The following is a 27,946-nucleotide window of genomic DNA, read 5'->3' as shown; positions in this document are numbered from 1 at the left end:
GGGATGGGTCGTCGCGTGAGTGTCATTGAACGTAACACTGGGAGGCTCTTGAAGGCATCATGTGACGATAATAGCATTATGTATTCTTCATGTGCCGCAACGTGTCCATTTCTGTCGCCTTTGTTTCTTAATGGTGTGTCAAGTGAGATTTTTGAGTGTCACTTTATCACCCTTTGCTCAAACTTGCAGTTGATACGCGGCGGGGCAGCCCTCTTAAAAGTTGAGGGGGAGTTCAGGAGGGCGTTCCTGGGCTCGGAAATTCCGACTTCACTACAATACCGCACCTCCTCTTCCTCCACCACCACCACCTTCGTCGCCGTGCAGCATGATCTCGATGATCAATCGCCTCCAGGACGCCCTGGGCAGCGCGGGCCTTAACTACAGCGTCCTCCTGCCGCAGATTGCCGTGGTGGGCGGCCAGAGCTGCGGGAAGAGCTCGGTGTTGGAGAATTTTGTTGGCAGGTATGTTCCACAAATTGCCAACTGATTGTATTCTAGTGCTGCTTGGGAAATGTTGCCATATTGAGGTGTGATGTGATTTTCTCTCATGGTCTAAAATGTAAAATATGAGCAGGATAATGACATGAAGTACATCTGTAAAGTCGTCAATGGCTTTGAATGGAGTTTAAGAGGCAGCATGTTGTGGATGACAAGTGATTAGCAGTGCACGCCTTCCCCAAAGTTATGAGTTTCGTGGTTGAGAGTCCCTTTTCCTTCGAGGAATTTGCATGGGCTCTCCAGGCTCTCAATGTTTTTCTACAGATATTCCTCTCTCAAATCACAAAATTAATTGACAACTGTCAACCGGAGATGGGCTACCAAATTTGTGGAGTGGGCCACAACATTAAGCAGAAGTATATTTGTGCACATTTTCACAAGTCAAATCTCCCATTCATTTTTTTTCTTCTTAATTTTAAATAAATATAATAGTACATTTGTCCTGCATGTCCTTCAAAGTCCTCCTATTAATCGGCCGACCCGTTTAACAATGCAGTATAGGGTCGTATCTAACATCCACTCTGGTTTGCTGTTGTAGCAGCTCTGCAAAGTGCAAAGTGCGTCACCTCCGCATCACCTGTTCTACTTCACCAAATGTGGTTTTCCCGCTGCGTTTTTTTTTTTTTTTTGCATCTCTCTGATAGAGAAGTACATCTTTGTGAAAAGCTCTGTCTTTCTCCCACATTTCCAAAACATGCATGTTAGGTTCATCGAAGGCTACAATATCCAGATATTATTCAATATACGTAGGAATGTGTGTATTGATGCTTGTTTTTGGAGTCTGCGGCTGTCTGGCGACTAGTTTAAGCTCTAAGGTGTAGCCTGCGTCTTACTTGAAGTCAGCTGTGATAGTCTCTGGACATGCTGGCTTAATTAAAGAATGTAAATTTTCCGTGAGTGTGTTTTATTTTTTTTTATTTATCTTTATTTTTTTATTAAATTTTTTTTAAACGTGTGCTGGGACTGATCTAGGGTGTACCCCGCTTGTCGCATAGTCTTCTTGGATAGGCTCGATCTCAGGTTGTTTAGAATATGGATTTATTTATAATATTATATATGTCAAATAAGTTTGACTTTCTTTTAATTTTACTAAAATATACTTTTGCTTGTATTTGCACTGACAGTTGGGAGTATTAAAATCGGACTCAAAACATTGCCTGTACGGTCAATAAAGATTTTATGACTGCGACTGGAACAAATGTAACTTTATTTCCTACGGGAAACATTGTTTTTCAAGTCATCACGGAATGGATTTTGGTCCACAGTGTGACAAAATGAACGCACATTTTTGCGTTTCAGTATGATAAGACTCAGATTAAAGTCCAAGTCAGATAGTGACGTGCAATGTGACAAGAGGGTTCATTTAATTCTGCCCCGCAAAAAGCTTGCTGCCTTGTGACTCAGTAGTAACTTTCCTCCAAGGTTTTTTTTTTCTCCCAGACAATAAAGCTTGGTGATGAGGAGGAGACCAATCGCAATCCCTGCCGTCGGATTAGGAATTGTTTCAAAATAACGCCTGAAGGCCTTTTTGTACTCGCCTTCCTGATTATGCATTGATACATTTCAGTTCCTTTGTTTGACTGTTTATAGGATATATCCAAGGGTTCAGGTTCGGGCTCTCTGCCAGCAGCGTGATCGGGAGCAGGATGCGCTGAAAACAAACACCCCCAATCAAGATTTATATGGGAAACAGGATTTTTATTTTTTTTTTTCCAAAGTGTTCCACAACAAACGTGTGACTGCCTTGGCGTCGGTGTGCGTTTCCTTCTCCTTTTCAGTGTTTGTCTGTTTTTTTTTTTTTCCCCCCGACAGAGACTTCCTTCCTCGGGGTACTGGGATTGTCACTCGCAGACCTTTGGTCCTGCAGCTGCATCACGCCGACACCGGTGAGCGAGACTTCTGGTGACTCAACGTGTGCATGTTGATAGTTGTATTCATTCGCGCTGCCACTAGATGGCGTAAGAGAGAACGATCAGTCAATTTGAAAGACAATTAAAGAAAACATATTTTCACTTGCAGTGGCAGCTCTTCATCACAAAGTTTAAATTGCACTTTTTTCAATTAGTGTGGATTCCTGCGTGTGGTGCATGCAGCAAACTCATTTTCTCTCTCTAGAATACGGAGAATTTTTGCACTGTAGAGGGAAGCGCTTCTCCGACTTTGATGAGATCCGGCAAGAAATCGAGACAGAAACCCGCAGGCTTACTGGAAACAACAAAGGGATCTCTCGCATCCCCATTAACCTCCGCATTTTCTCCCCCAACGGTAATCTCACCTCCTGCTCGCATCATCTTCATCACGCATCCATCCTAAACATATTCACGACTCTCGTGTGCAGTGCTCAACCTGACCCTCGTGGATCTGCCCGGCATCACCAAGGTTCCCGTGGGCGACCAGCCGCCAGACATCGAGTACCAGGTGCGAGACATGATCATGCAGTACATCTGCAAGGAGAACTGCCTCATCCTGGCCGTGACGCCTGCCAACATGGACCTGGCGAACTCGGATGCGCTCAAACTGGCCAAAGATGTCGACCCGCAGGGTGAGTTGCTGCACCTGACACGCGTTCTAATTTGATCCCTTGCTGCATAGCTACAGTGCAAATATTGTTAGGTTATCCACGTTTTTCACTTCACACGTAGGCCCTCGGTGAAGTCCGACTTTAATCAATCCCCATAATATTACCATCATTTATGACACCACGGCTGGACAAATAATATACAGAAACACACTCAGTGAATGCTGGACAACCTACCGTCCGTCTTGAAAATGGCCGCGCAAGTGTATCTGCAATTAAATCCACACTTTTCCCTCTTTTGGGCCATCCTGGTTTCAAAAAAGCAAAAGTACATTTTACATTTTCGAATAGTCGCCAGTTACAGCTTTTGGGTGTATTGATTCCGCAAAATCAGTATGTGTTACTTTCTTCTCCCCCACTACGATAGGCCAGCGCACGATCGGTGTGATCACCATGCTGGACCTAATGGATAAAGGAACAGATGCTCGGGAAATCCTAGAGAATAGATTGCTTCCACTGAGAAGAGGTGAGTCACTGTGTGTGTGTGTGTGTGTGTGTGTGTGATAAGATTAGGATTTGCAGTGAAGCATTACCAGGTGTGGGGATGGTTCATACCTCTTCCAAAAACGCTTTAATGCATTATCCACTGAAAAGCCCCTGAAGTCAGCAGCACAGAGCTGTAGCTTTAGTCACGGAGCCTCATGTTGTAATATCGACAGTGGAACGCACACCAAGTGGAACATTTGGTCTTTTCTGCAAAAAAAGTCAAATACAATGCGGGAGTTGAAGCCATCACATTAGTGGAGATACCAGTGCTAAATTTTAGACATGGGCCACGATGGGTTCTAAAATTTGACGGAGGGGCCGGACCAGGAGCAGATGGATGGAGTGTTTTGGTCACCTCACCTCATCGGTGAAAAAAAAAAATAAAATTTTTTTTTATTGAAAATGAACAAAAGCATTCCAACAAAATATCTGTCTTTGACACGCCACATTATTTAGAAAATAAAACATTAACAAGATTTATTCATTTAACTCATAGGCTACCATTGACGGATAAATCCATCAAAAATATATTTTTTTATCTCGGCTGGTAATGAATGAGTTAATTTTCTTCAAGTTCAGCGGGCCGGATTAAAATGTTTAACGGGCCGCATGTGGCCCCCGGGCCGTAGTTTGCCCACACCTTCCTTAAACTATAAAACAAGACTGAGAATAAGGAGGAAATATCATCTCACCCCGTTTAACCCACGCTATACCGAATAGCGACAAAGAATAAACTTGCTAAATTCTCATTTATTTCCTCCCCAGGTTACATTGGACTCGTGAACCGCAGTCAAAAGGACATCGATGGCAAAAGGGATATTAAGACAGCCTTGCAAGCGGAGAAGAAGTTCTTCATGTCCCACCCGGCTTACAGGCACATGTGTGACAGAATGGGCACGCCGTACTTGCAGAAGTCCCTCAACCAGGTCTGACAGGCGGAGAAGTCGAACAACGTCACGCTGTGCCGGTGACTCAGTTTGTTTGTTTGCAGCAATTGACAAACCACATCCGGGACAGTCTTCCGGCGCTCTACAGTCACATGCAGTGCCTGCTTGTGACCATCAATAAAGAAGTTGACGCCTACAAACTGTATAATCCTGATGACCCCATTTGCCGGACCAAGACCCTCATCAAGTCAGTCATTGAAGAGCATTGAGGAAAAAAAAATGGTTTAATTCATTTAATATACAAAAAACATTAGACTTCAAAATAAATTAAGTAACCTTCCACTTCCAACCCAAACTAAAGTTAAAAGACTACTGCTGTATATCAGTTGCGATTTCTTGTTGCGATTTCTTTAAACTGTTGCGTACCTGACACCAACGATGACTTTCGTCCGGGCTTTGGCACCATCTTGTGCACAAAAACCGAATCGGTTTCTTCCTGAATAGCAAACTGCAATTTTTTTTTCTCTTGGGTAGCTTCTCATCTCCTGTCGTTTCTTTTCCCAGGCTAGTGCAGCAACTGGCCGGCGACTTTGAGAAGTTGATCGAGGGTTCAGCCGACGAAGTAAACACCGTGCACCTTTCGGGAGGCGCCAGGATCAACCAGATCTTCCACGAGCGCTTCCCCTATCAACTGCACAAAGTGCGTGGACCTTATTCAGTGTTTTGTGGGACTCAACAAAATTCTTGTTGGGACTGCGCGATATCCCTTTTGAAAGTCTGGAGATAAAAAATCTCAAGGATGCAATATTTGCAATTTTTTTTTTTTTTTTATATCCGATGTTGCTTCTGTTTTGTCGCAGATAAAGTGTGATGAAAGAAAGCTGCGTATGGAGATCGCCTATGCCATCAGGAACATTCACGGCGTCAGGTGTGCTTTCATTTTTTTACTTGTTGATGTTCACAGCGTTATGTTGTGTAACTTTTCTTCTTCGTTCACCTGCAGGACAGGCTTGTTCACCCCCGACATGGCTTTTCAGACCATTGTCAAGAAGCAGATCTCCAAACTCAAAATTCCGTGTTTCGGATTTGTCGACATGGTCTGTAAAGAACTTGTCTCCACCATATACGAGTGCTTTAATAAGGTATGAATCCACGGGAGAGCCGTACGTCCGTGTCATTGTGTGCCTTAACTGAAGTGACTTCTTCTCCTTAAAGCTCAGTTCTTTTCCCAAGCTGCGGGAAGAAACGGAGCGGCTTGTCACCGCCGAAATCAGAGAACAAGAGAGCACATGCCGAGATCAGGTCAGTCACGCACATTCGGAGCGCATTTGTCTTCCATTACTGGATCGCTCGACTTTCACTGGTTCTTTTTATTTATTTATTTTTTAATAATCCCACTACGCTTACGTTCCCTCTCCTCAGATTTCTCTGCTCATCGACATGCAACTCGCGTATATTAATACCAAACATGAAGACTTTATTGGCTTTGTTCAGTGAGTAAACCACATAAAAGTTTGAGAGGTTTTGATTTATTTATTTTTTTTAATCCACCCTTTTGTCCCTCCATCAGTGCTCAACCGCTGTGCCACCGCAGCGATAACAAGAACGTTCCCGGAAGTGGAGTACAACAGGTGAGAATTCAGGCTTGAATGCCAAATATAATTTCATGTATTTATTTATTTATTTATTTATTTATTTATTTTTTCCACTGTTCGCCACAGATGTTACATTCCAGACACTCACAGAAAAAAAAAGTCTTTTGTATTTATATGGACACATAGTCATAGTAGCACGCATTAAAATCATGTTACACCGACATTAATATTGCACAAAATAAAATCATACATTGTTGGTCAAACATGATTTTAATGTGAGCAACCAATCTCCTGTCAATCCAACAAAACTTATTTATTTTTTTTTCAATGCAACCTCGACGGGTGCAAATCCGCAATATGGAGTGACCATGGCGAAACGTTTTTTAATCATTGAAACTAAAAAAAACAAACAAAAAAAAAAACACCACATAAAAGAATTTGAACACAAGAATAAAAAATTGTCAGCATCACCAGCCAAAATGTTGATAAGAACCAGTTGGATTCCGTCTTCATTCCTTGTGTTTTGTTTTTTATCCTCCCCTCAATTTCCAGGGTGTGGCCCCACCTTCGAGTCTAATAGTAGGATACCAATCTCTTTAAGCCTCTGCTGGACATATGTGTGCACAGGATTCTGGGACGGCATGACGGTTGCAATCATGCACATTGACAAAAAGGCCTTGTGCCGCTTCATTAATTTTTTTTTTTTTTTTTTGTCCGGCGTACGTGCACTACTAATGTCAACCTTTCTTCCCTACTTTGTTTACTCGTTCTTTATTCCTTTTTAGTCATCACCAATATTTCTTTTTCATGCTGCCTGTTCTGACCACCTGATGGATGCTGCTTTTTATGTTTAGTGCGGCAATCTCCTGGGAAGTATTTGATCTGCTCTGTGACCTTCTTGACTCATTTATTTTCACAACTTTTGCTCTATGTTTACTAGTTGTGTCCTTCGTTACCACCTCACAATCCAGGGGTCCTCATTATGCAAACTCAGGCCGCAAATGTTTCCCGCGCTCAATGCGTTTGTATTGTATTGAACAAAAATTTCAAGGGGAGGTCAAGTCAAAAATTTTCTTGACAATAATACGCCCCGGCTGCTCTAAACATCTCATTCGGATTTAATATCGCGTCTGTGGAGTATGAATTAAACAGAAAAAGCCTTTTTAGTACTTGTTGTCGACTGAAAATGACATCACAGTTGCTCATGGCTCAGCTAACCGACCAGGCACGGCTCACTTGTTTTCTGGGTTTGGTCATGTGACTTTTGCAAGCTGAGCTGTGATTGGTCTTTACCTGACCCCTGAGCAACTGTGATGTCATTTTCAGGCTAATTTCTGCGAGTCTACAAATGCAGGGTAAAAAGTGTGTGAAACTTTTTGATCCACTGGAAAAAAAGAAAACGCAGAGTATGTCGCCTCTTACTTGTAATTGAGGACCGCTGGTTTAAATCTGTAAACCTGCTCTCATAGTAGTTGTGTCCCCCTCAAGCTCTTCACAGTCTAAATGTTTTTTTTTACTTTTGGTCCCTGTGCAGGTCATACGAAAAGGATTTCTCACCATCAACAACGTCAGCATCATCGCCAAGGAGTACTGGTTCATTCTCACCGCCGAGAGCTTGTCCTGGTTCAAGGACAACGAGGTGAGCCCTTCAAGTTTTGACGTTAAAAAAAAACACAGCCGTGCATTTAAGAGTCACCGTGGCTTTATTAGAAGAAATCAGCTTGAAACACGCGATGCCTGAAGTGGCCCCGGAGAACGTAACGGTATTTGGACCGAAGCGGGCGCTCCTGGTGTCAGTGGGGCTGCCATCTGTCTGCCTGTCTGTGCCTGCTGTACAGGAGCAGAAGGTCTGCACAGCAAGTGTAGACAGGCAGACACACCACAACAGTCTGGTCAGCGGCTGACGTCATGAGGGGGGGCAGGAAGTGAGGTCAGAGCTGGTGAATGCCGAGGGTGGTTTGGGAAGGGGGCGGGCCATCGAAAGCAAAAAATTAAAAAAAATGACAGCTGCGGTACAAATACTTTCACACAAAATATGAAACGCGACAAAACACAAAATATGAAACGCGACAAAACAAACGATCATATCGCAGCTAATTTCATAAAACAGCATCGTTGACCCGAGTGTTTCTTCTACCACCTGTACCTGTCACTGAGCCACCCAAAAAAAAAAAAAAAAAATCCTCCTCCATTGGTCCCGCCCTCCATTCACTCTTCTCTTGCTCCCCCCCCCTTTTCTTCCTCCTCTGGGATTTCTGGCATTTGGAGCGGCTCACTTTGACACAGCTGGAGTTGCCCCAATCCAAACAAAGACAAGCAAACACACACACACACACACACAGAGGACCGACTTGTGTATACAGTATACAGTACACACGCAGAGGCTGATATAAACACGCAGGCCTGCAAATGGCGCAGAAAAATATACACTCGTTTAGACGCACACATGGTCACTTTTGAGATAAACACGGTACAGCGCGTTCCCAGACGCAGCAGCCCCAGGCTCGCTTATTCTACACGCGCACACACAACTAACCACAGTGTTTTCCTTACTTTCTAACTTTCACACAAGCCGTGATGGCATCAGTGCGCCGTCCCTTGGCAAGCTTGAAGTGTTTTCAGTCATCCACGCTATTGCACGAATCGGCTCGATGATATGTCATTCCCAAATGTGCGTGCGTGCGCCAAGCGTCTGCTTCCTCTCTCGCCGTTCCAACGCTCACATTCCCGCCCACACTACGTCCACAGACATTTTTCCTCCACTCTCGCCGCCTTTTTTCTTTCTTTACCTCCCTTTTTTCCTTCTCTCCCCCGTTTTTTTTTTTTTTTTTTTTAAATTTTCGGACCCCCCCCCCCCTCCCTCTCTCTCTGTGGTTGGCAGTCTCCCTGGGACAATGTGCATTCCTGGCTGGTAAATTTGAAGCTTTGTCCAAACACCTACTTCCAAGAGCTTCTTGCCCAGAGAAATCCCACATGGCTCTTTCTACATCACCCCCCCCCCTCTCCCCCCCCCACCCTCCTGCAACTGCCCCTTCTTGCACCCACTTTTCCACCTCTGCATCCCTTGATTCGTAACAGGCCCGCATGTTCCACGCCTTTTTTTTTTCCTGGATTACAAACACAAAATCACATATCGGACTGAGGATTCTTATCGCCGCCGTGCACTGAGCAGATATTCATTCCTTCACCCCTGCCTTTGCCGTCCCGTGGGCCTCCTGAGGATAAACAGACAGCTAACTAATGCATACACTTAATCTACGAGCCTCTCTCTGTGTGTGTGTGTGTGTGTGTGCGGCCTGTTCCATATTTCGCATCCATTAGACTCTGCTCCAGACACTGCAGCCCTGATCTATGAGACGTCGCACCGCCAGATTTAAGAGCAAAAGTAGCGTCTGCACACTCAAGCATTATTTAGGTCGCCATGCACATACATCCAAGACGGGACTATTGCGAAACCTGCAGTGCTGGTACAACGACTGACGACAAGACTCTGTAAAGTTTGCATGACTGTATGCAAAAAAAAAAAATTGAAATTCCCCCACCGAAGCCTCTCCGTGCACAGTCTAACCAATGTGCAGACTACTGTACACCACCAAAATCCTGAACAGGTAGTCTGAACACTGGGATGACGGAGCAGGAACCTTCACTTGCTTTCTTTCTTTGGCCTCTTCCCACGCCGGCAACAGTTTTCATTCATCTTATCCCGTCTCGCCGAGCGTCCCGTCTGTCCGTCATCCACTCCTCTGGGTGTTCATCCTCATTTGTGGGACGTTAGCGTCGCCGGCGCCGTCCCGGGGATAGTATCCAGTTCTCCACGTGGCACTTTTGACTCATTGGGAGTCCTGCCTGTTAAGCTCAGGAAGGCATAAGGAAATAGAGAGGAGAGAGAGTTAGGGAGGAAGCCAGCGGCCATATATGGCTTGACGGGGATCAACTTTGGAACCGTCGGCACTCTCTCCCCGCTTTTCCAGCTCGCCTCTCAAGTGCTCCTCAAAGCCCTTTTCCGCATCTCCTCCCGCGAAATTAACCTCTCTCTATCCTTCCTCTTCCTCATCTCTACTTTCTGCCTCTGGAGCACCCTATACTCCAATCCAGTCTCCACCCCCCTCCCGTCTAAAACGATCCCAGATGTTGCTGTACCCGCGCCAATCGCTTTCTGTCATTTTTTTTTTTCTTTCTCCCTCGGCCTCTGTTACAGGAAGTGGGCCCCTTTTGGGGGGCGGGGGGAAGCGAGTCGTAGGGTTCAGGGGAGCACCAAAATGTTCTACCAGTGCATCTTTAAAAAGCAAAAAAAAAAAAAAAATGCAGATGCATGCACACCTGCATGGCCATTGAGCACATTAAACGGAACGTAATTCAAGGAAGTTGCTTTGCGTGTTAGTCACACGTCCTCCGACTCCCATCCAAGACTACCTCATCAACAGCTGTACCTTCTACCACAGCGGCCTTTTGGAAGCCCCCCTCTTAAACGTTAAAGTGTGTGCGTGTGTGTGTGTGTGTGGGGGGGTTCATTCTTGGAGAAATGTTGTGCGTTGAAGCCCCAATCTGAGTAATGGCTTTCACATGTGGAACCAGCATCTTTTTTTTTTTTCTTTTCTCCCGTTCTCGTTCATTGCCAGCTTGGGCTCTTGTGTTCCTTTTGCCTTCCACATCGTCTGCTTCTCGGAACGCGCCTCCATTCTTCGATTTTTTTTTTTTTTTTTTTTTTTCACACAGGGATCCCGTGCAATTGCAGCATCGGAGCTCAAGGAGGAATATTGCCACAATTGCTTTCACAATACGACGAGATGTGTGGAAATCTCAGTGAGAGCATTTTGGTGGGACACAATGATTGCGGGGAGTGTTAATTCACTGGAATGCATAGAGAGGAGGAGGAATTTTTTTTCTACGAACACAATATTTCAAATACAATGTTCCTCCGCCCATTCTCGATTCGCTCGATTAATGTAGGTGCAGATTTCTCTAGCGAAGGGGGAGGGGGGCGATCCTCTTATTTGTTAAAAAAAACATCTCATTTGATAAGCTTCTCATATCAAACCCATATATTGTATACAAATATTGCTTTGGCACCATCTGGTGGAGACTTGGTGCCAAGCAACTATGTTGAAATGAGAGGAGGAGCTTTTTTTTTTTATAATCAGGACATAGCCTTGTCTAATCGCAGAAAAATGCTATATGCTTTTACTCTGTGATGCATACTTTATTTCTTTTTTAAATTGTATGTTCAAACCATTCTCTCAACTTATTTCTGGGGTTTTGTTTATTGAAGACTCTACATTGGGATATCTGTGCCCTACTTTCACTGTTAGTAAGTCTTTAACGACTACAACTGTAGCTAATTCTTCTGAATATGTAGCAGACCTGAATTGAAATGCATTGAGGGGAAAAAAAGCTGAGTAGTTTTGTAAAACTAAAGAATTCATGAAAAAAAAAAATGTTGATCAGCCTCTTTTCCATGAAAAATAAATAAATAAATAAAACAAGTTGGCTCAGTGAATCTACAGTTGCTGAAAAGTGAATATGTAGGAGTACACTGTAGTAGAGGAAATATAATCGCCTCCTCCCATTTATTAAAAAAAAAAAAAAAAGATTCAAGGGGCCACAATTCTGAAAAGTAGTGGGCACTTTCTCCATCAGACGCAGCCTGAAAAATGTTTAGTAGCAGACATTGTGACTGCACTAGGCCCACGAGTGCAAAAAATAAAAAAAACACCTGTGTTATATTTTACTGCACGTACCGCTGTCAAGTTTTTTTCTTACTCTTTTGGTGTGTGTGTGTGTGTTTTGCTCCCTTCTTCCAGGAGACGGAGAAGAGGTTCATGCTCCCTCTAGACAACCTCAAGGTCCGAGATGTTGAAAGAGGCTTCATGTCCAGCAAATTCGCCTTCGCCCTCTTCAATTCTGAGTCAAGGTCCGTGCACGTCTAATAAGCGTTTGTTTGCGCGTGCGTAACCGAGACGAGGTCGAGCTCGGGTCCTCGTCACCTGCTCGTTGAAATTTGCTTCGGCCTTTTTCGACGAGTGCGCGTGATTGAGGTGGGAGGAAACGGGAAGATGCCTTGCCCTTCCTGTGACCTTGCCTGTTCTGCCCTGAGGATATCCAGTTGGTACCGGCGCTGGCGTCGGGTGTGGTTTTATTGTCTCCACGTATACGCCAGAGTCCAGAGCGCACGGATATGTTGCCTTAAAGTGTGTGAAACAGATGGAGAGAACATAAGAGGAGCTTTTGGGGGGGGGTGGATTGTAATAGGAGCTGATTGGACCAGCACATATGTGCTGTGTTTATTATACTGCTGCATTCACACACACACACAATCCGCGTTCATGCACAAGCATGTGGAGCACAGCATACCGACGGCAGGCTCATTAAGCAACTAATCAAAGCCAGAGATCTTGGATCAGAGATGAGGCGGCTCTCGTTTGGAAAGAATTGCTCGACTCAACCGCAGGGAAAGAGGAGAAGAGCGAGAAAAAAGGGGTTGAGGGGAGGACGAAAAGCGTCTCAGCGCCATCAGCCAGGAATGTGTCAAAATCGGTCCTCTGCCTCCAACATAAAAAAAAAAAAAAACAACAGCAACATCTCCCTCCTCCTCCTCCTTTTCCTGTGCTGCTTCTCTTTTCGTATTTTCACTCATCTGAAAAATGTCTTGAAATCGAAAGCAGCCGCGTTGAGAGCAGGAATTCCTTCAGGAAAGATGGAGACAGGATGTGTGATAAATCTGCATGGGGAACACTTCATGCTGACTGTGTGCATGTGTCCTTTTTTTTTTTTTTTTTTTTTTTTTTTGGACCGATCCAAATCGATGTTTGATAAAAGTTGCGAGCAGATATATAGGAAAAATGTTTGAGGACCCAAAATGGGATTTTGACCTCGGAGAATCGCGGCAAAGGATATTGATCATTTTGAGAAAAGTCGCAAGTTTGGAAAAATAAGCCACAGAAACCAATTTCGCCGATTGACCTGAAATTGGGTGGCTTTGGCTCACGTAACAGGACACACAAAAAAGCTCTAGGATCCCCACAATTGAACAGAAAAGGTGTGAAGCAGCCAAATGCCAGTGCTTGAACGTTAATGAAAAAAATCGCCTGAACTGATCGGCACAAAATTTTCCAGTCATATGAAATGAACAGGTTACCCGCCATTTTGAGTCAAGTCCAGGCTTTGTACTTTGACAATCTCCTACGAGGTAATCCATCCAAATCAGGGGTGGGCAAACTTTTTGATCGGCGGTCCGCAATGGGTTCTAAAATTTGGCATAGGGGCCGGACCAGGAGCAGATGGATGGAGTGTTTTGGTCACCTCACCTCATCTGAGAAAAAGAAATAATAATAATTTTAAATGAAAGTGAACAAAAGCATTACAACAATATTTGTCTTTGAAGAAATACATTATTTAGAAAATAAAACATGAACAAGGTTTATTCATTTAATGTTTTTCAAGTTCGGCGGGCCGGATTAAAACGTTTAACGGGCCGCATGTGGCCCCCGAGCCGTAGTTTGCCCACACCTGACCCAAATGCGCCCCGATCGTAAGCAATCGTGATTGCAAAGCTTTATTCCTTCCACCATCTAACCTGTGTGAAGCATTTCATCAAAGTTTGATCATCATTTTTAGTCGCCGCCGTGGAAAAGTGGCCCGTTCGTTGCTTCGTTTGTGTGTTCGAGTCACATGACCAACTACATCAGATTCTCCGGTGGGCTGCATCTGGCCGACATGCAGAAAGTTCTTCGGGCCCTGTTGTAGAGTAATAGCGTTCTAGTACTGTCATTGTTGGCCCGCTGCCCTGACTGCTCGCCACCACACCCTGACTTATTAGCCTCACCCAGCGTACCTCCGGCCTAAAAGTTGATCTCTCGTTTCTCTCGCTCGTCTCACACTCGCACGCGCGCACAGATTTCACATATTTGAGGTCGCGAGTGTGAGGCGGGAACAGCGAGAGGAGGGAAGAAACAACCGAGCGATTAAAGAAAAATGTCTTACAGATGGGACGCAGATTGCTGCCCTTTTTTTTTTTTTTTTTTTCCTGGTTGAGTGGATTGCGCAGCCAAAGCTCATAGATGATGTGGAAGCAAGGACATAAAAAGCAAACAAAAGAGGGAAAGGATACGAGTACAGTCGATGAGCTTGTGTCAGTAACTGCTGAGTTTGGATCGCCGCTACTTTGAATGCGGCATCATTCAAAATCAACAGAACTGCATCGTTTGCACTGTTTTCTGAATATGGTTACAGTTGCTTTGTGAAAATGCCTCCTTTTGATATGACCAAAAGTCAAAATATGGTTCTTGCTCCTATTTTTATGTCCACTGTATGGACAAAATTGGGACTTACACATTAAGAAATGTAATTGTATTGAGCATAATAGGTTGAAATGTGTCTGTAGGTAGAAAATGTAACGTAATATTTCATTTTTAATGCATCAGTGTTGTGGCTTTAATGCCATTCAAGCGAAGGATATTGGAACACAAATGGTGGAGCAACACCTGTCGACTGACAATATAGCGATGCGAAACTGGCATATTCTTGACTTGGTATGTGTGACCAAAATGCACACAGAAGCAACGATAGCTTTTGAAATTTGGCAACTGTTTATTACATTGTAGTTAATTGTTATTACTCAGTTTATTGGGACTTTTGGGAGGTTTGAACGGATTAACATTTCGATTCATATAAATTGGGAAAAATGACTTGTGTTTCGCCCTTCCCTGTTTCCAATCACCGGCACAATTCTGTGGTGGCATCACAAAAAAAAAAAAAGCCAAATACAGCAAAGCCTATTTGCAGAATGAATCTTTTCGTGGCTCTAAAGTCTCACACGGTTTGCTAATGGGCTTGTGTTTGACTTTTCAGGGCATCTGTTTTCCACTGAATTGTGGTTGAACTTTGAAGGTGTTGTGTTATTTGATTGGAGTGTTATTTTCCTGATTGTATGATTTACTTGAAGGAACGTGTACAAGGACCACAAGTTTCTGGAGCTGGTCTGCAACTCTCAGGAGGAGCTGGACATCTGGAAGTCTTCTCTGCTCCGGGCTGGAGTCTACCCAGAGGAGGTCACGGTGAGTACCCTGACCCTTTTGTAGAACCCCGTTGGGAGACCCTACTATGCCTCCGACACTCGACCATGCTCGTCGCCCGTGTTTGAATTTTAAAATGAGTCATTCGTAGTCCAAATGTTCATGTTTAAAATACTAATTCTCAATTTAGTTTTTAAATTACTGTAGATTAATTTCTATTTAATTAACCACTTACTTTATTTAATTAACGACTACTTACTATTTACCGTAATAAAATGAATGACATGTAAAATATGTTTATTTTATTATTTACAATAAATCTTATTACAAAAATATTTAATTGTATAACTCAATAATATTAATTAAACACATTTCAAGAACTGAAAACGTAAAAATAAAAATAAAATAAAATATCTGACTGTTGATGGGACAGCGTCATTTCTAGATTTGTTTAAAAGTATTAAAGAGTCCAAATATTTATGGGAAAAATTATCAGCACATTCATGCTTGATTTTATTTAACTGATCGCTATTTAAATATATTAATTAACATCAATAATATGCACAACATAATTTTTTTTATTTTACATTAAATCAAACAATTTCAGTATCTAGTTGAATAAAAAAAAATACAAGACACCATTTTAATTAAGCAATTATCTGTAATAAACTGACAAAATATTGCGCCAAACTTGGCCAGTTCATCTGTGGGTGAGATAAAAAAAAAAAAATACTAATTAATAAATACATTTGAAATTTTAAGGAAAAAAACTGTCCAATGACTGCATCGACTCTTCCGCGAGTCTTGCTCATGTAACGGCTGCGTGTTGCGTTAAAGCACAGCGTGGGACACACGTGTCCCGCCGGCCAACCTTTGCCCACCCCTGCTGTAACCCCTTTTCACCCCCTCGTCTCATGTGCGAGGCCCCTCCCCCTCCTACCCTCGCATCTCGCTCCGTCGTCGGCTCCTCGGCGCAACATTCTTGGCCAGTGATGTCATTGCAATGCGTGTGTGTGTTCCAGTCTGGTTCTAATCAGCAGATCCCCGTCTCTTCAGTTCACCCCCCTTTTCTTATTTCGTCCTCCTATCCACTCCCCCTCCATTTTTTTCTTACTTCTTCCCAGCTAATGCCGTTCGACCCCTTGTCGTCACAAGCCGTTATCTTTTCCAAAATGTGTGAGGGGAAAAAACCAAAAGCACTCTTTAATGGTTTTGTGCGTGTCCCCTCAGGTGGACGCCCGGGGCAACGGGCCGTCCGAGAACTTTACGGACCCCCAGCTGGAGCGCCAAGTGGAGACCATCCGCAACCTGGTGGACTCCTACATGGGCATCATTCATAAGACCGTCAAGGACTTGATGCCCAAGGCAATCATGCATCTGATGATCAACAGCGTATGCGAAACACAGTTTTCATTTTGTTATTTCCATGAGAATTAGAATCCGTTTGACTGAGATGACTCATTGGTCGTTCTTCAGGTAGCTCCGCAGGAGCTCGTTAACGATTTTGATTATTTCTCTCAGGTGTGTTGAAGGACAATTCCGCACAATTCTCACATTGCGGATTTGACCAAAATGGCAGGAAACTGACGTTAGGTGGAATTTTTTTTGCCTTTCTCCAAGCATTTCTTAAAAATATTGCTTTGTCGCCACCTGGTGGAAGTTTAAGTGCCAATGTTGGACTGAGTGGAGGAGCTTCATTTAGAAAGACCATAGCTTTGTCTAATCAAAAAAAAAAAAAGTGCTTTGTAGCCATCTTGTGCCGTCTTTAGACATTCACGGCTTTCATTATTCACGGCAGAGCTCGCTAACTTTTCCCGCCAACAACTGACGTTCACTGTACGGTTATTCATTTGACGATGGAGCAGATTTATTTTGCCTATGGGACGAATTGTTTCAAATTCCACGCAACTGTTGAGGTTGACCAGTGCACTGGAATGGATTGTTTTTGAGGTTCCACTCCATTGAATTATTTTCCAGTTGCTCAAATAAGAAAAACTAGGATCCCATGTCATGTTTTCACCCCCCCCCCCTGTCCCTTTTAAGAAATGCCATAAAGCTGCGTGAAATATCACATGACAGCATCTAACGGGTTTGACTTGTCGCATCTGTTTATAATCCCTCTGGCAAGGTGAAAGAGTTCATTAGCTCAGAGCTGCTGGCCCAGCTCTACGCTCTGGGAGACTGCTCGGCGCTGATGGATGAGTCACCCGATCAACGGCAGCACCGGGAGCAAGTGCTCGGCAAGCACGCCGCCCTGCAGGCCGCCATCGACATCATCAGCGAGATCTCCACCTCCGGCCACGCCGCCCCCTCGGACCTGTCGCGTTCAGCCACCCTGCAGTCCAGGTAGGCACCTTTCCCTGCGCCCGTGCAACGCGTCCAGACCCGCGGGCATCACGACCTCTCCGCCTATCGCAGCTCCACGCTCCCTAAAAAGTCTGCGAGCAGCAGCAAGTCTCGAGCCCGTGGTCGCGCCCCGCCCGCGCCCGTTCACGCCAACCAGCGGCTTCCCGGCCCGGCTTGCGTGCCCAGGTAGAAGTTGCACGGTTCAGGCTTGTGGCTGCACGGCGCTGTTATTTGAGCTGGGCGGGGGTCTGCTGCTGCTGCTCAATGTGTTTCTCATATTGGCGGGCAGAGCGGACCCTTCTCTGCATGCTTTCTACCCTGGCCAGAGACAACAGGCCCGTCAAGCTGCCCGCCCCCTCCTCCTTCCTCATCTTTCTGCTCGCATGTTTTATTGCCGTCCCCGATTTCCCTCATGCAACGCCCGTTATTTTTCTTCCCTCCCTCCCTCCCTCCCTCCCTTCGACTTCTTTGTCTCGTACATTTCTTCACTCTGGTTCCTCCCCAGCTTCTTGGCCCGTCTCTCCTTTTTCTCCCTGCCTCATTTCCTCCGCGCTCTCCAAGGTTCCTTAGGTTCTTTCCCACTCGTGGTCCACCTCTTTTCCCTCCCTTGACGCTTTCCATCCTACCGTATCCATCCGTCCCGCCTCCTATAGCTAGAGGTGGCGAAAGTGCTCACACCCTTCTTAGGTAGGAGTACAGATATTTGTGTCAACTTAATAACTAAAGTAAAAGTAACAAAAAAATTAAGTGTTAAATATATATTTTTTTTAAAATAGCACACACTTTTCCGCTTTTATTATTTACACTTCTTTTACTTGTATTATTTATACTATTCACAGGGTTAGGGTCTGACCCCCGCAGACATAAACAACTAAACAACTTAAGTAGTTTCTTCAACATTTTTGATTTTTATTTTTTCTTTTGCTGCTATTTCTAACTCACTGCTGCTGTTGAATTTTACTCGACACAACTAACACTGGTCTGATGCGTTTCCCCAGCAAAGAGCAGCAAAAGAAAAATGACAACTTGAGTTGTCATTTTTCTTTTGCTGCTATTTATAACTCACTGCTGCTGTTGAATTTTACTAGACGCAACTAACACTGGGCCTTATGTGCCCTCCCCGTCTTCCTCCAGGAGGCCTGCTCCGGCAGCCCCAAACGCCAAATAGGAGGACCACCCCCCCCTCCCCGGCAACCCTCTCCAGCTGTGCAACCCGGCCCGAGCGACGTCGTCTGCCGCCTGCACACTTCCGCAAGTCGTGAGCCTGTTTTGTACAGACACTATCGTTATCTGCTGACTTTTCCTCAAGTGCCTCAACTTTGTGTAAATACACAGTCAATAACACTTATTTTAAAACCACAACACTATTTTATAACTTTGCAATAAAGAGCTGTTTTATTTTTCAATATAATTTGTCTTCAATTTGAAATATTTGAATGACAGGCCAGCATGTTTGACGATATGTGTTCTGCAATCCATTAGCGACTAGTCCGTAGTGAACCCTATCTCTGGTAGGTCGATGGATAGCTTTTTATTGTAAAAAAATATATTTTTCCCACCCCAAAAAAACTTCCAACTTTATTCTAAGAAAAAAAAACTATTAGTCCAAATGTTTTTTTTTTCATCACAAGATTTCATTATAATACAGATACCTGTAGAATCACTAACCTATATCGTAAAAGAAAAATCATGATTATAGTCCATATTTGTATAAAAACATTTCTGACCATAAATATAAACAACCCAATGAAAAAATCTGGAAGTACTACAGTAAGTGAGAGTGCCTTCTTGTGGCCGTACTCCGAAAGGAACCTTCAACTAAGGATGGGATGTGCTGCCCTCTAGAAATTCTAAATGGAGTGCACTTAAAAGCGCTTTATGTTCCTGAGGTTTTATTTTCAAAAGTGACATTATTTATTGTATGAAAACATTTTCATATAATGCAGTAGTGTAACTTAAATACATGATATTGAGCATCAATAAAACAGACCAGTAGTTTTTCAGTTTTCCCATATTTTGTTATAGTCTTATATCAGAATTAACTTAGTTTCCCTCCAAATTATACAAACAACACCCCATAAAGACAAAATTCTGCTAGTTAAAAAAAAAATCACATTCTTTGCACTTTTTGGTGAAATCCAGTCCATTTTTTTTTTTTTTACAATATATTTTGTGTGCGCCCCTTCTCATCTAAACACAAGATTGTGTTTAATGTGTTATGTTTTATAAATATAAAATGGCCGCCCCATAAGTGGGCCACAGAACATATTGGAAAGACACATTTTGACTTGACTCACCTTTAAGTTGGGATTTGGTTGAAAATGTTTGAGAATAATGTTCGAAAACCTTTATCTTTGCAAAGTCAGTTGTTTTTTGTTTTTTTTTGGATCACATGAGGTCACATATCTAAGGAAATGTCCAGCCTGTGTCTGCCTCATCCAGTCCTCCTTCATTGGAGGAAGCGGCTGAGGTCCTCGCGGATCTCCGCCTCGTCCCAAGGCCCGTGGATGTTGTCCTTGTGCCTCTGCAGCCGGACCAGCAGCCAAGGGCAGAGCAGAATCACACTGGCCAGGGCCAGCGCCAAGATGGCGGCCCCACCGGGCCAGCACGAAGCCAGGCCACCCACGCCCGCCGCGCACACCCCCGCGCACACGCCGGCAAAGTGGCGCGGGGCCCCGTTCCTCACCCGCCTCAGCAGGCAGGGCCACAGGGCGAAGACCATGAGCGCGCAGCTGAGCATGGTGAAGGTATGCAAGGCGCCTGGGAGGCGGGAGGCCAGACACACAGACGCAAACAGGGCCGCGTTGAGGGACAGGCTGCCCGGGGGCGAGGGATGGGTGTAAGGGAAGGACACCAGGTGAGCGAGCAGCATCACGGCCGACATGGCGTACACCGTGTCCGTGCTCACGGACTCTGTGAGCGTTTTTAGCACGGGCGAGAAGCCGAAGATGAAGGAGAGGAAATTGATGCTGCTCTGTAAGTCGGCCAAACTGGTCCGAGGTTGACAAACGGGTTCCACGTGAGATGCGAGGGCTTGGTACAGTCCGTAGCCCAGCAGGGAGCTCGCCAGGCTGATAATCAGGAGGGTCTCTGGGGACAGGTGGCCCTAAAAAGATAGAAGATGAAAATAAAGACGGACGGAGTAGATAGTTCTCAGTCATCTGGGATCGAACAGAAAAGGTTGTAGTAAAATATAAGAACATTTCACTGCAGGTAAATTAGAATAAAAGTATCCAGCAGACACTTCACCTGCTCCATGTAGAGCCAGAGGGTGATGAAAATGGCCACGCAGGAGAGCTGCTGACCCACCAGGCCCGCCTCAAGCACCACGGCCCAGTAGCGGTACTGGCGGAGGCCCTCGTTCCTCCGCAGCTCCTCAAGGAAGCGCCGGTCCACGTAGTTGTCCGGGTACGGCTGGCGCTCCCAGAGCACCTTCCTCCAGCCCACGGCCGCACCCGGGCCATCGTCTGGCCCCATCGCCCTGAAAACGCACACGCAGGATTAGTTTGGGAGGAGACTCCATTTTCTACTCGGCGTGGAAGCTGTTCTACAGTCTCAGAATTATTTCATGATGGAACACAGGAAACAGTCAGGAAATCGGGGTTCGAGTCGCTTTCTCGAGTCCATCGGAGCGAATTCACGTCAACATCGGAATGCAGTAGTGTGCCATTTTGGGGGAAAAAAATCAGATGCTTCATTTCAGTTGGTCAGATTTAATGATTTAAGATCACACAACACTTGTTTGTTAGAATCCAACTCAAAATGTTTAGTAATGCGAGGCTTACACCTAACGATTAATTTATTGCCTGTGCTCTTTTTTAGATTGCAATATTTGTGGGGAAATCGCAATAAGATGAATTTTCAAATTTTGTTTAACCCTAGTGTGAATGCTAGTTCGTCCAGCTCCCTTGGGAGTGACCAGTAACCAAATCCTGGGTGTACCCAGCTGCCTCTCACCCTGCAACCAACTCGGACCTATTTCAGACAAGTTAGGTTAGTTATAGGTTTTGAATTAATCAATCAGTGTGGTTGTTACTTGTTTGTGTGAAAGCGTCAATGTCATTTTGTGCCCTGAGACTTCTGAGCGACCATTCCAGGGTGTAGCCCACCTCTCGCCCAAAGTCAGCTGGGAGAGGATAAGCGCTACTGAAATTAGTTGAATGGAATGTAGAGTACAAACAAAGATTGCACCAGTGATCCCAATAACACATTTATCCACCGTTTATTCGGATGTACATGCCCGAGATTTGACTGTCAACGCGTTTGTAAGACTTAAATCGTCACCAGCAACTTCTAACCCCTTAGTTGAAGAAACATGTATTTATCTATCGATACTGTCTTACAATATTTATAGCCGGCGACACATTTGCAAGCACCCGATCACTTCTCCTTACCCGAAGAGAATGTTCCTCTCCGCAGTCGAAGCTACTGTTGCCTGTCAGCGACCCGGAAGTGGAAACACATAACCGAGTGAGTTGCGACCCCAACTGTTGGAAAGCGGAAACGCATAAACGTTCGGCCATCACTCACCAGAAACAATATTTTTCCCATTTTGATTAATATTTCTTCTTAAAATAACATTTGAGTTAAATTTTCCAAAATAAACATTCAAATAACTGTTTTTTTAGTGTCTCACTCTTTCCACTTTTCACTGTTGCAATATTCTTTTGACCACTACATCCGGTTGTGGCGCTATAAACAAAAGTTTCGGACAAGACGTTCGGAAGCGGGCCACAAGCAGAATTTACCCGGAAAATTACCATTGGCCCACATTGTGATGCTGCACTCGTAAACCTCCGTGTTTCATGTGATCTGATGGTAAGCGTTGTTGTATATAAAGAGCATTTTTTTCTTCATATTTTGTAGTTCCATTTACATCCGTATTATTATTTTCTGGGGGTGTGTATTTGTTTTTTGTGTTTATTAACTAGTCATATGTTTTTGGGGGTTAAACTGTTTACATAATGGTTGTGGGAAAGTACAGGGTGTCCATAAAGTTCCATAGGTTACGATATAATTGTAAAGACTTTATGGACAGTCTGTTGTGCAATTTAAAAAATGATATTTTCCCAAACATGATAATTGATGAATGATCATAATTATAATGTTGATCAAATAATCGAGCTATAGAAAACAAGATGTATTGCACAACTAATGTTGTTTCTGTATAGTTGTCTGGAAAAACATCCATGGTGATGGACGATGATGATGATGATAATGTTAGATGGACGTGCTCTCAACATCAGAAGATGTGGATGAAGACAGAGCTACAGGATCTGTGGTCAGGATGTCGTCTGGTGCACAGAGTGGGCAACGCCATTTCTCTCTGATGTTTTCCCCGCAGTCAGATCTCCTCGAACCCGAGGCCGAGCTGCCAAACTTCTTCCAGCTGCATTCTTTCTTCATTCGGAAGCCCGAGCACGAGGTCATGGTCATATTGAGGACCACGTAGCAGCTGTTGTGTCTCCACAGGTCTCTCCAGACACAGGTGCATGTGCTTTGATGTTGCACGTTATGTAATGATGATGTGCTGCGCGCATTTAAAGGAGATTCAAAAGTTCTTTCTCCATGCTCTTTGATTAACCAGGTTGAGACATGGCGGACCAGCTGAACGGGATGCTGCACCTAAGGTACGACTGCGCTCATCTTGGTTATCTCCTCACATTTGAGAATGTTCCGGATACGGAGGCCAGTATGTACGAGCAAAAAATGCCCGGGCAGTTCCTGAGGTTGTTTGGCTCATACGAGGAGCCTGAAGTTTGTTGCGTCGTGTCCCTGACTGATCGCTATCTAACGGTTTGCTTCCTTGAAGAGTTCACTCTAGTAATGTGGAAATGCATGCTCTGTAAGAAGGACCAAAAGTTTTTGGGTTTTTTTTTTTTTTGTCAAAAATGTTTAATTTACATGTAAATGAATAAATATCAACCTCTGAACTTGAGATAGGTTCTGCTCAGTAATCACTATATATAAATCTTTATTTCTGATTGTAACAGTCAATAAAAGAGATCAACTCACTTTGCGGTAGATTATACGCCCAAGAAAATCACTCAAACACAACAATGGATGGAAGATTTTGACGGAAAAAAAACATGACATTTCAGAAATAATACAATATTTCTAAAAGGAAAATTGTGTCTGCCTCGGTTTGACATTATTTAGCTGACATTTGACAGCTAAATAAAACAATTAGTTCAAAGCAGTGTTGACAGTATGACAAATATTAGGCCAAGTCTCCTCACAATAAAAGCCTTGTGAGTCCAATCAGTAATAAAAACTTACAGCGATGATGTTGACAAATCAAACTTTCCTCAACTTCAATATCCAGTGGAGTGAAGAGCAGAAAAAAAAAATCTGAGGCTCATTTGTTGTGTTTCTGAAACGTCCCAACCCCCCACCACCCTCATCCCCCCCCAGGGTTTGTTACGTGCGAATCCTCTTTTCCTCAAAGAGCGAGCGGACCAAGTAGACCTGCACGCCCGACACCAGCATCATGACCACAAGGTTGACCGCCGACCAAAAGGTGACCCGGTCAAAGTTGTTCTCCTGCAGGTTGCGGTCGCGGGCCTCGAACGCGCGCAGCACCGCCTGGATCTGCATGCTCTTTCCCAGTCGTGACTTCACGCTGTTGATGGTGTCCTGGTGGAAGAGAGGGGCGGACAGGATATATCAGGTAAACCGAGCTCATCCTTCAAGCTGGAATAATGCATATTTAAAAAAGGATGTTCTACAAGACTGCTGCTATCAGACATTTTATTGTGATTTATTAAAAAAAACCAAAAAAAAACATTTTAAATAGCCAGCTTTAATGGGAGGGGCGCAAATATTGCAGGACTCTTATGTGGGTCATGAACTTTGTTGAAATGTTTGACATGCTGCCTCTACGAGTGAAAATGAATTGATTGTGTTTACAGTGATTTTTTTATTTTAATTTTTTTCCCAATGTGTCCGCTAAGCAAGCTAAGGTTCTGCCATCCGGTTGTCATGGTTGTGAAAGATGGACTCACCATTGACCCCAGAATTTTCTAGGGCAGGGGTAAGCTGAGTGTGTAAAGTTCACTAGAATCCTTGGGGTATTTTGGCAAAAATGAAAACACTGGCGAATTGTTTTAAATTGTGACGTAAATGCATGCAGTCTCCTTTAAACCATGTTGAGTTGAAAAAATAGAATGAAAAAACAAAAGAGGCCAGCTGGAAGATGCATTTCCCGTTTCTCAGCAAAGCAACGCCTGTGTGCTCTTTGACCCAATTCACCAGGGTGGAGTGCAAACAATTGGCCTAGCCCCAAAGAGCTAACAGGTGAGAGTTCAGAATACCAGCCTGTCGACTGGGTCACTTTGCACTCAATGTGGCAAATACGCCACTGGACGACGTGGAAATCAAAGACTTAACAGAACACCCGGCATTTATCTGTCTTTGCCTTTTGCAAGTGGCAACTGGTTAGCTGTGCATTTGGAACTTGGTTACCATGCTTCATCCACCTCTTAATACAGCGAAGTTAAACGCAATTATGGAAACTTTTGTTCTGACCAACCAATCAGAAGACCGATTTTTTTTTTTTTTATATTACACTTGTAAAATACTGCATATTTAAAAAAAAAAAAAAAAAAGCTCAAACCAAGACTGAAACTAATAAAAGCTAAACTAAAATGAAACATTTTTTTCCAAATAAAAAAAACATTTTATTTGGAAAAACAAAAGCCCATACCAAATAAAAACTATCATGAAAAACCCACAACAATTCTAACCCCGCTCGTGACCCGTTTTTGCCGACTCACCATGATGTCCTCGAGCTTCATGTCCAACATGTCGGTGCCGTGCACGTACTCCTTCCAGTCGTCGGGCTCCTCGTCGCCGTCCATGTTGTCCAGGATGAGCTCGAAGAAGACAAGCTTCTCCGAGACGCTACTGAAGGTGTTGTCGAAGCAGAACATATAGTCCCCGTCGTCCGTTTCCACACTAGGGGAGAAAAATGGCAAATTTGTTTCATTGTTATTCTTTGTATGATACGAAAAACAAAGCCGAATATGCCTGCTTGAACATACGTGTGCATTCCATCTGACTTGTGATGATCGCTGTAGAGAATCTGGCCAGAGGGAGAGGAGATGTAGAAATCCACGTCCAAGCCTGCGCCGTCTAATACCTATGATTGACATTTTGTCCAAAAGTAGGTAGACTTGAACATTTTTTCATCAAACATTCACATGATTTTTATTTCCTATCATACATAACTCCCTTCACTCTTTCCTTACCTGAGACATGCTATCGATTTTGTGTCCTCCCTGCCATGGCTTCAGACTCACTTTTTTTCCCTGGCATTTTTTCCCATTCTGACCATCTCTTTCCTTTCCTCCGAAAGGCTTTTGTTTTAGAATAGAATAGAATAGAATAGAAATCCCTTTTTTTTTGTTTTTTGTTTTTTGCGGCACATTTCTTCCTTCACGTGAACATACTTTATGCCTTCCTCGCAATAAAGACCTTCTTTCTTATCCTCCTTAACCTTCCACCTCACCTGTTTTATCCTTTTCTTCACATATGTTAAGTTCTTCCTTCCCTTTTGCCTTCTTTCCGTCCACCACAGACTTGTCACATCCTTCCTTCCATGGCTTAAACTAACTTTTATTCCTTCCTTTCTTAGATCCTCGCTTACAACTTAGATCTGCTTTTGTTCTTCCCTTCCTAATATCCTCCCTTGTGTGGTTTGAACCTTCCTTCAGTTCTTGACCTCCTTCTTTCTGTCAGACCCACTCGTCATTTTGCATCCATCCTTTTGGGTTCCCGACTTCTTTACCTCCTTCCTGTCCTGTGACTCTCTTCCCTTTCGTCCACCATTTATATTCGTTGCTAATCTTCTACATTCCTTTCTGCAACAGTAGAAAGCATTTGCAAAAGTGTCTACCTACTTTTATGGCTCCCAAAATCAGTGCCATGACACTGATTGTACGCACCACATGTCACGTCTAGCACAACCTTGGTTCCTATAACAAGATTTCACTTGCAATTCCATTCAATATTTGAGTTTCCCCGACCTGATATTCTATTTCCAGCGAGGCGTCTTTCTTCATAGTCTGGTAGAAACATTCCTTGCGACCGGCGGCCAGAGTGAACGTGAAGTCGCTGTCCAGAGACTGTGAGAAGGCGGCCCGCGCCGAGAACCTCTCGGAAACGACGACGAGAAACACCGACACGATACAAGCAAACGGCCGGACCGTGGCCATACTCGCCCCCCCAAAAAAGCTTCAACGAGAAAGGCTAGCGATGGAGTCTGCCTCTTACGTTTGCCTCGAAAAAAAGAAAAACAACAAAACTTAAGCTCGAGTTGAGCCCCGAACAGGACCCTGCCTGATTATTATTATTATTTTTTTAAATTTATTTTTAACATTAAACAACCCGTCGTGTATGTGTTTGATTCGGCGTATTCGGATAACAATATTATAGTAGTTTTAGTTCTGATTTAAGTTTATCATTGGAGGCAAGAATTTGGACGCCTCTTTCGAAATGCATTCTGGGAACTGTTGTTTTTAATGTGCGTGAAAACCACCCGGAAATTCCTTGATTACACGATTATGGGTGAAAAACGAAAATCTGTCAGAGAAGTAAATAATTACCTGGGAGGAATTTTTGCGTGATGCTTTATGAACCCTTTAATTTTCTTAGAAAGATGCCATCATATTAAAAGAAAATGTTATTGCTCTATTTTTATGTACAATATATAAATTGAGGTTACCATTTCATACTCTTGTTTCAAACTTCATTCTGGGAAAAGTTGTTTTTAAATGTACATGGGTGAAAATGACATGGAAGGACATTTCTTTGATATGTGTTAATTAAAAAAAATGGTTGGGTTATTTCTGGTACAAGTACATTATTACGTGGAAGAAATATTACATAATGCAAAAATAAATGCAATAATTAATAAAAAAATATTTAAAAAATCAGTGAATTCAGAAAAATTACTTTGTTAAATCACTGAGATTTTATATAAGAAAGGACATATTTCAGATACCTTTATAAAGATTTGTTATGGGAAATAATGTTTACGAATGTTTGTGTGTCAAAAAACATCGCCGGTGAATTTCATGTCAACATATTTTCAAAACAATTCAAATATTTAAATTTTCCAATGTAATTTTTTAAAATATATAGTATAGAAAAGTAATACTTAGGACTCCTGCTCTTTAGTTTTTTCATTATTATTAATTTGTTGTCTTTAATGGAAAGATTATCATAACTAAAATGTTATACACACATAGAAAGCCAACTATAGACATAAATCATGAGTCGGGCCAACGTTACAAACGTCCACGCACTGCGTTTAAACAAACACGTCCCAACCCCAACAACGACAAAACATTTCGCATTTGCAATGTTTGCAGGTTACATCTTTGTTGCAACATGTAACTAATCAACTTGTTATCAAGGTACACGATGACGCGTTCTGTTCCACAGTGTCCAGCTCAATCCAGTGGGCGGTGCTGTTTCCACACAGTTGTTGCATGGTCTATGCCGATTGGCTGGCGAATCAGTATCTCTTTCCCGATTGGCCAC

The 27,946-nt window shown here is 43.5% G+C and overlaps 3 protein-coding genes and 1 long non-coding RNA gene across 8 annotated transcripts; 2 read left to right on the top strand and 2 right to left on the bottom strand.

The window, feature by feature from the left end:
• The first annotated feature begins 318 nt into the window (after positions 1 to 318).
• On the top strand, positions 319 to 18,812 carry dnm3a (dynamin 3a). Of its 3 annotated transcripts, XM_088313453.1 has the most exons (21): positions 319 to 462; positions 2,311 to 2,384; positions 2,614 to 2,763; positions 2,837 to 3,040; positions 3,444 to 3,542; positions 4,328 to 4,488; positions 4,554 to 4,696; positions 5,014 to 5,149; positions 5,310 to 5,377; positions 5,453 to 5,591; positions 5,665 to 5,751; positions 5,872 to 5,942; positions 6,020 to 6,080; positions 6,597 to 6,623; positions 7,579 to 7,683; positions 11,846 to 11,955; positions 14,986 to 15,097; positions 16,286 to 16,447; positions 17,184 to 17,401; positions 17,474 to 17,587; positions 18,536 to 18,812. In XM_088313453.1, exons 1-21 carry the CDS (start codon positions 326 to 328, stop codon positions 18,567 to 18,569), a joined length of 2,412 nt encoding a protein of 803 aa, XP_088169579.1. In that variant the 5' UTR covers positions 319 to 325; the 3' UTR covers positions 18,570 to 18,812. The 3 variants fall into 3 exon arrangements, with proteins under 3 accessions (XP_088169579.1, XP_088169580.1, XP_088169581.1); XM_088313454.1 differs by lacking the exon at positions 6,597 to 6,623; XM_088313455.1 differs by lacking the exon at positions 17,474 to 17,587.
• A 970-nt stretch (positions 18,813 to 19,782) lies between these two features.
• On the bottom strand, positions 19,783 to 21,872 carry pigc (phosphatidylinositol glycan anchor biosynthesis, class C). 2 transcript variants are annotated; one of them, XM_088313459.1, is made up of 3 exons: positions 21,796 to 21,872; positions 20,651 to 20,882; positions 19,783 to 20,507 (listed from the first exon to the last, which is right to left on the bottom strand). In XM_088313459.1, the coding sequence occupies exons 2-3, from the start codon at positions 20,876 to 20,878 to the stop codon at positions 19,851 to 19,853; spliced, it is 885 nt and encodes a 294-aa protein (XP_088169585.1). In that variant the 5' UTR covers positions 20,879 to 20,882; positions 21,796 to 21,872; the 3' UTR covers positions 19,783 to 19,850. The 2 variants fall into 2 exon arrangements, with proteins under 2 accessions (XP_088169585.1, XP_088169586.1); XM_088313460.1 differs by lacking the exon at positions 21,796 to 21,872 and adding an exon at positions 21,745 to 21,791.
• Positions 21,873 to 22,975: 1,103 nt separating this feature from the next.
• Positions 22,976 to 27,130, top strand: LOC148324756 (uncharacterized). Of its 2 annotated transcripts, XR_015846368.1 has the most exons (3): positions 22,976 to 23,031; positions 23,816 to 24,071; positions 26,446 to 27,130. It is a non-coding gene; the product is annotated as an uncharacterized LOC148324756 (long non-coding RNA). The 2 variants fall into 2 exon arrangements; XR_015846367.1 differs by lacking the exons at positions 22,976 to 23,031; positions 23,816 to 24,071 and adding an exon at positions 24,078 to 25,565.
• On the bottom strand, positions 23,359 to 26,812 carry tmed5 (transmembrane p24 trafficking protein 5). Its single transcript, XM_088313795.1, has 4 exons — positions 26,428 to 26,812; positions 25,444 to 25,541; positions 25,177 to 25,357; positions 23,359 to 24,037 (listed from the first exon to the last, which is right to left on the bottom strand). Exons 1-4 carry the CDS (start codon positions 26,614 to 26,616, stop codon positions 23,822 to 23,824), a joined length of 684 nt encoding a protein of 227 aa, XP_088169921.1. The 5' UTR covers positions 26,617 to 26,812; the 3' UTR covers positions 23,359 to 23,821.
• Positions 27,131 to 27,946: the final 816 nt, after the last annotated feature.

This window comes from Idiotropiscis lumnitzeri, chromosome 13, assembly GCF_059441095.1.
Source record: "Idiotropiscis lumnitzeri isolate Australia: NSW breed Sydney's pygmy pipehorse chromosome 13, RoL_Ilum_1.0, whole genome shotgun sequence".
In the NCBI taxonomy this organism is placed as follows: Eukaryota; Metazoa; Chordata; class Actinopteri; order Syngnathiformes; family Syngnathidae; genus Idiotropiscis; species Idiotropiscis lumnitzeri.
The sequence above is the reverse complement of the archived record's forward strand: the minus strand, read 5'-3'. Positions and strand labels throughout refer to the sequence as shown.

What these genes read in the sequence shown, in the direction of transcription:
- dnm3a (XM_088313453.1), top strand. Translation starts at nt 326, where the DNA reads ATGATCTCGATGATCAATCGCCTCCAGGACGCCCTGGGCAGCGCGGGC. An exon ending in GCTGCATCACGCCGACACCG is followed by an intron (nt 2,385 to 2,613) that starts GTGAGCGAGACT and finishes TTCTCTCTCTAG; the next exon opens with AATACGGAGAATTTTTGCAC. An exon ending in CCGCATTTTCTCCCCCAACG is followed by an intron (nt 2,764 to 2,836) that starts GTAATCTCACCT and finishes TCTCGTGTGCAG; the next exon opens with TGCTCAACCTGACCCTCGTG.
- pigc (XM_088313459.1), bottom strand. Translation starts at nt 20,878, where the DNA reads ATGGGGCCAGACGATGGCCCGGGTGCGGCCGTGGGCTGGAGGAAGGTG. An exon ending in TCTGGCTCTACATGGAGCAG is followed by an intron (nt 20,508 to 20,650) that starts GTGAAGTGTCTG and finishes CTATCTTTTTAG; the next exon opens with GGCCACCTGTCCCCAGAGAC.
- tmed5 (XM_088313795.1), bottom strand. Translation starts at nt 26,616, where the DNA reads ATGGCCACGGTCCGGCCGTTTGCTTGTATCGTGTCGGTGTTTCTCGTC. An exon ending in CGCTGGAAATAGAATATCAG is followed by an intron (nt 25,542 to 26,427) that starts GTCGGGGAAACT and finishes TGTCAATCATAG; the next exon opens with GTATTAGACGGCGCAGGCTT. An exon ending in AAGTCAGATGGAATGCACAC is followed by an intron (nt 25,358 to 25,443) that starts GTATGTTCAAGC and finishes TTTCTCCCCTAG; the next exon opens with TGTGGAAACGGACGACGGGG.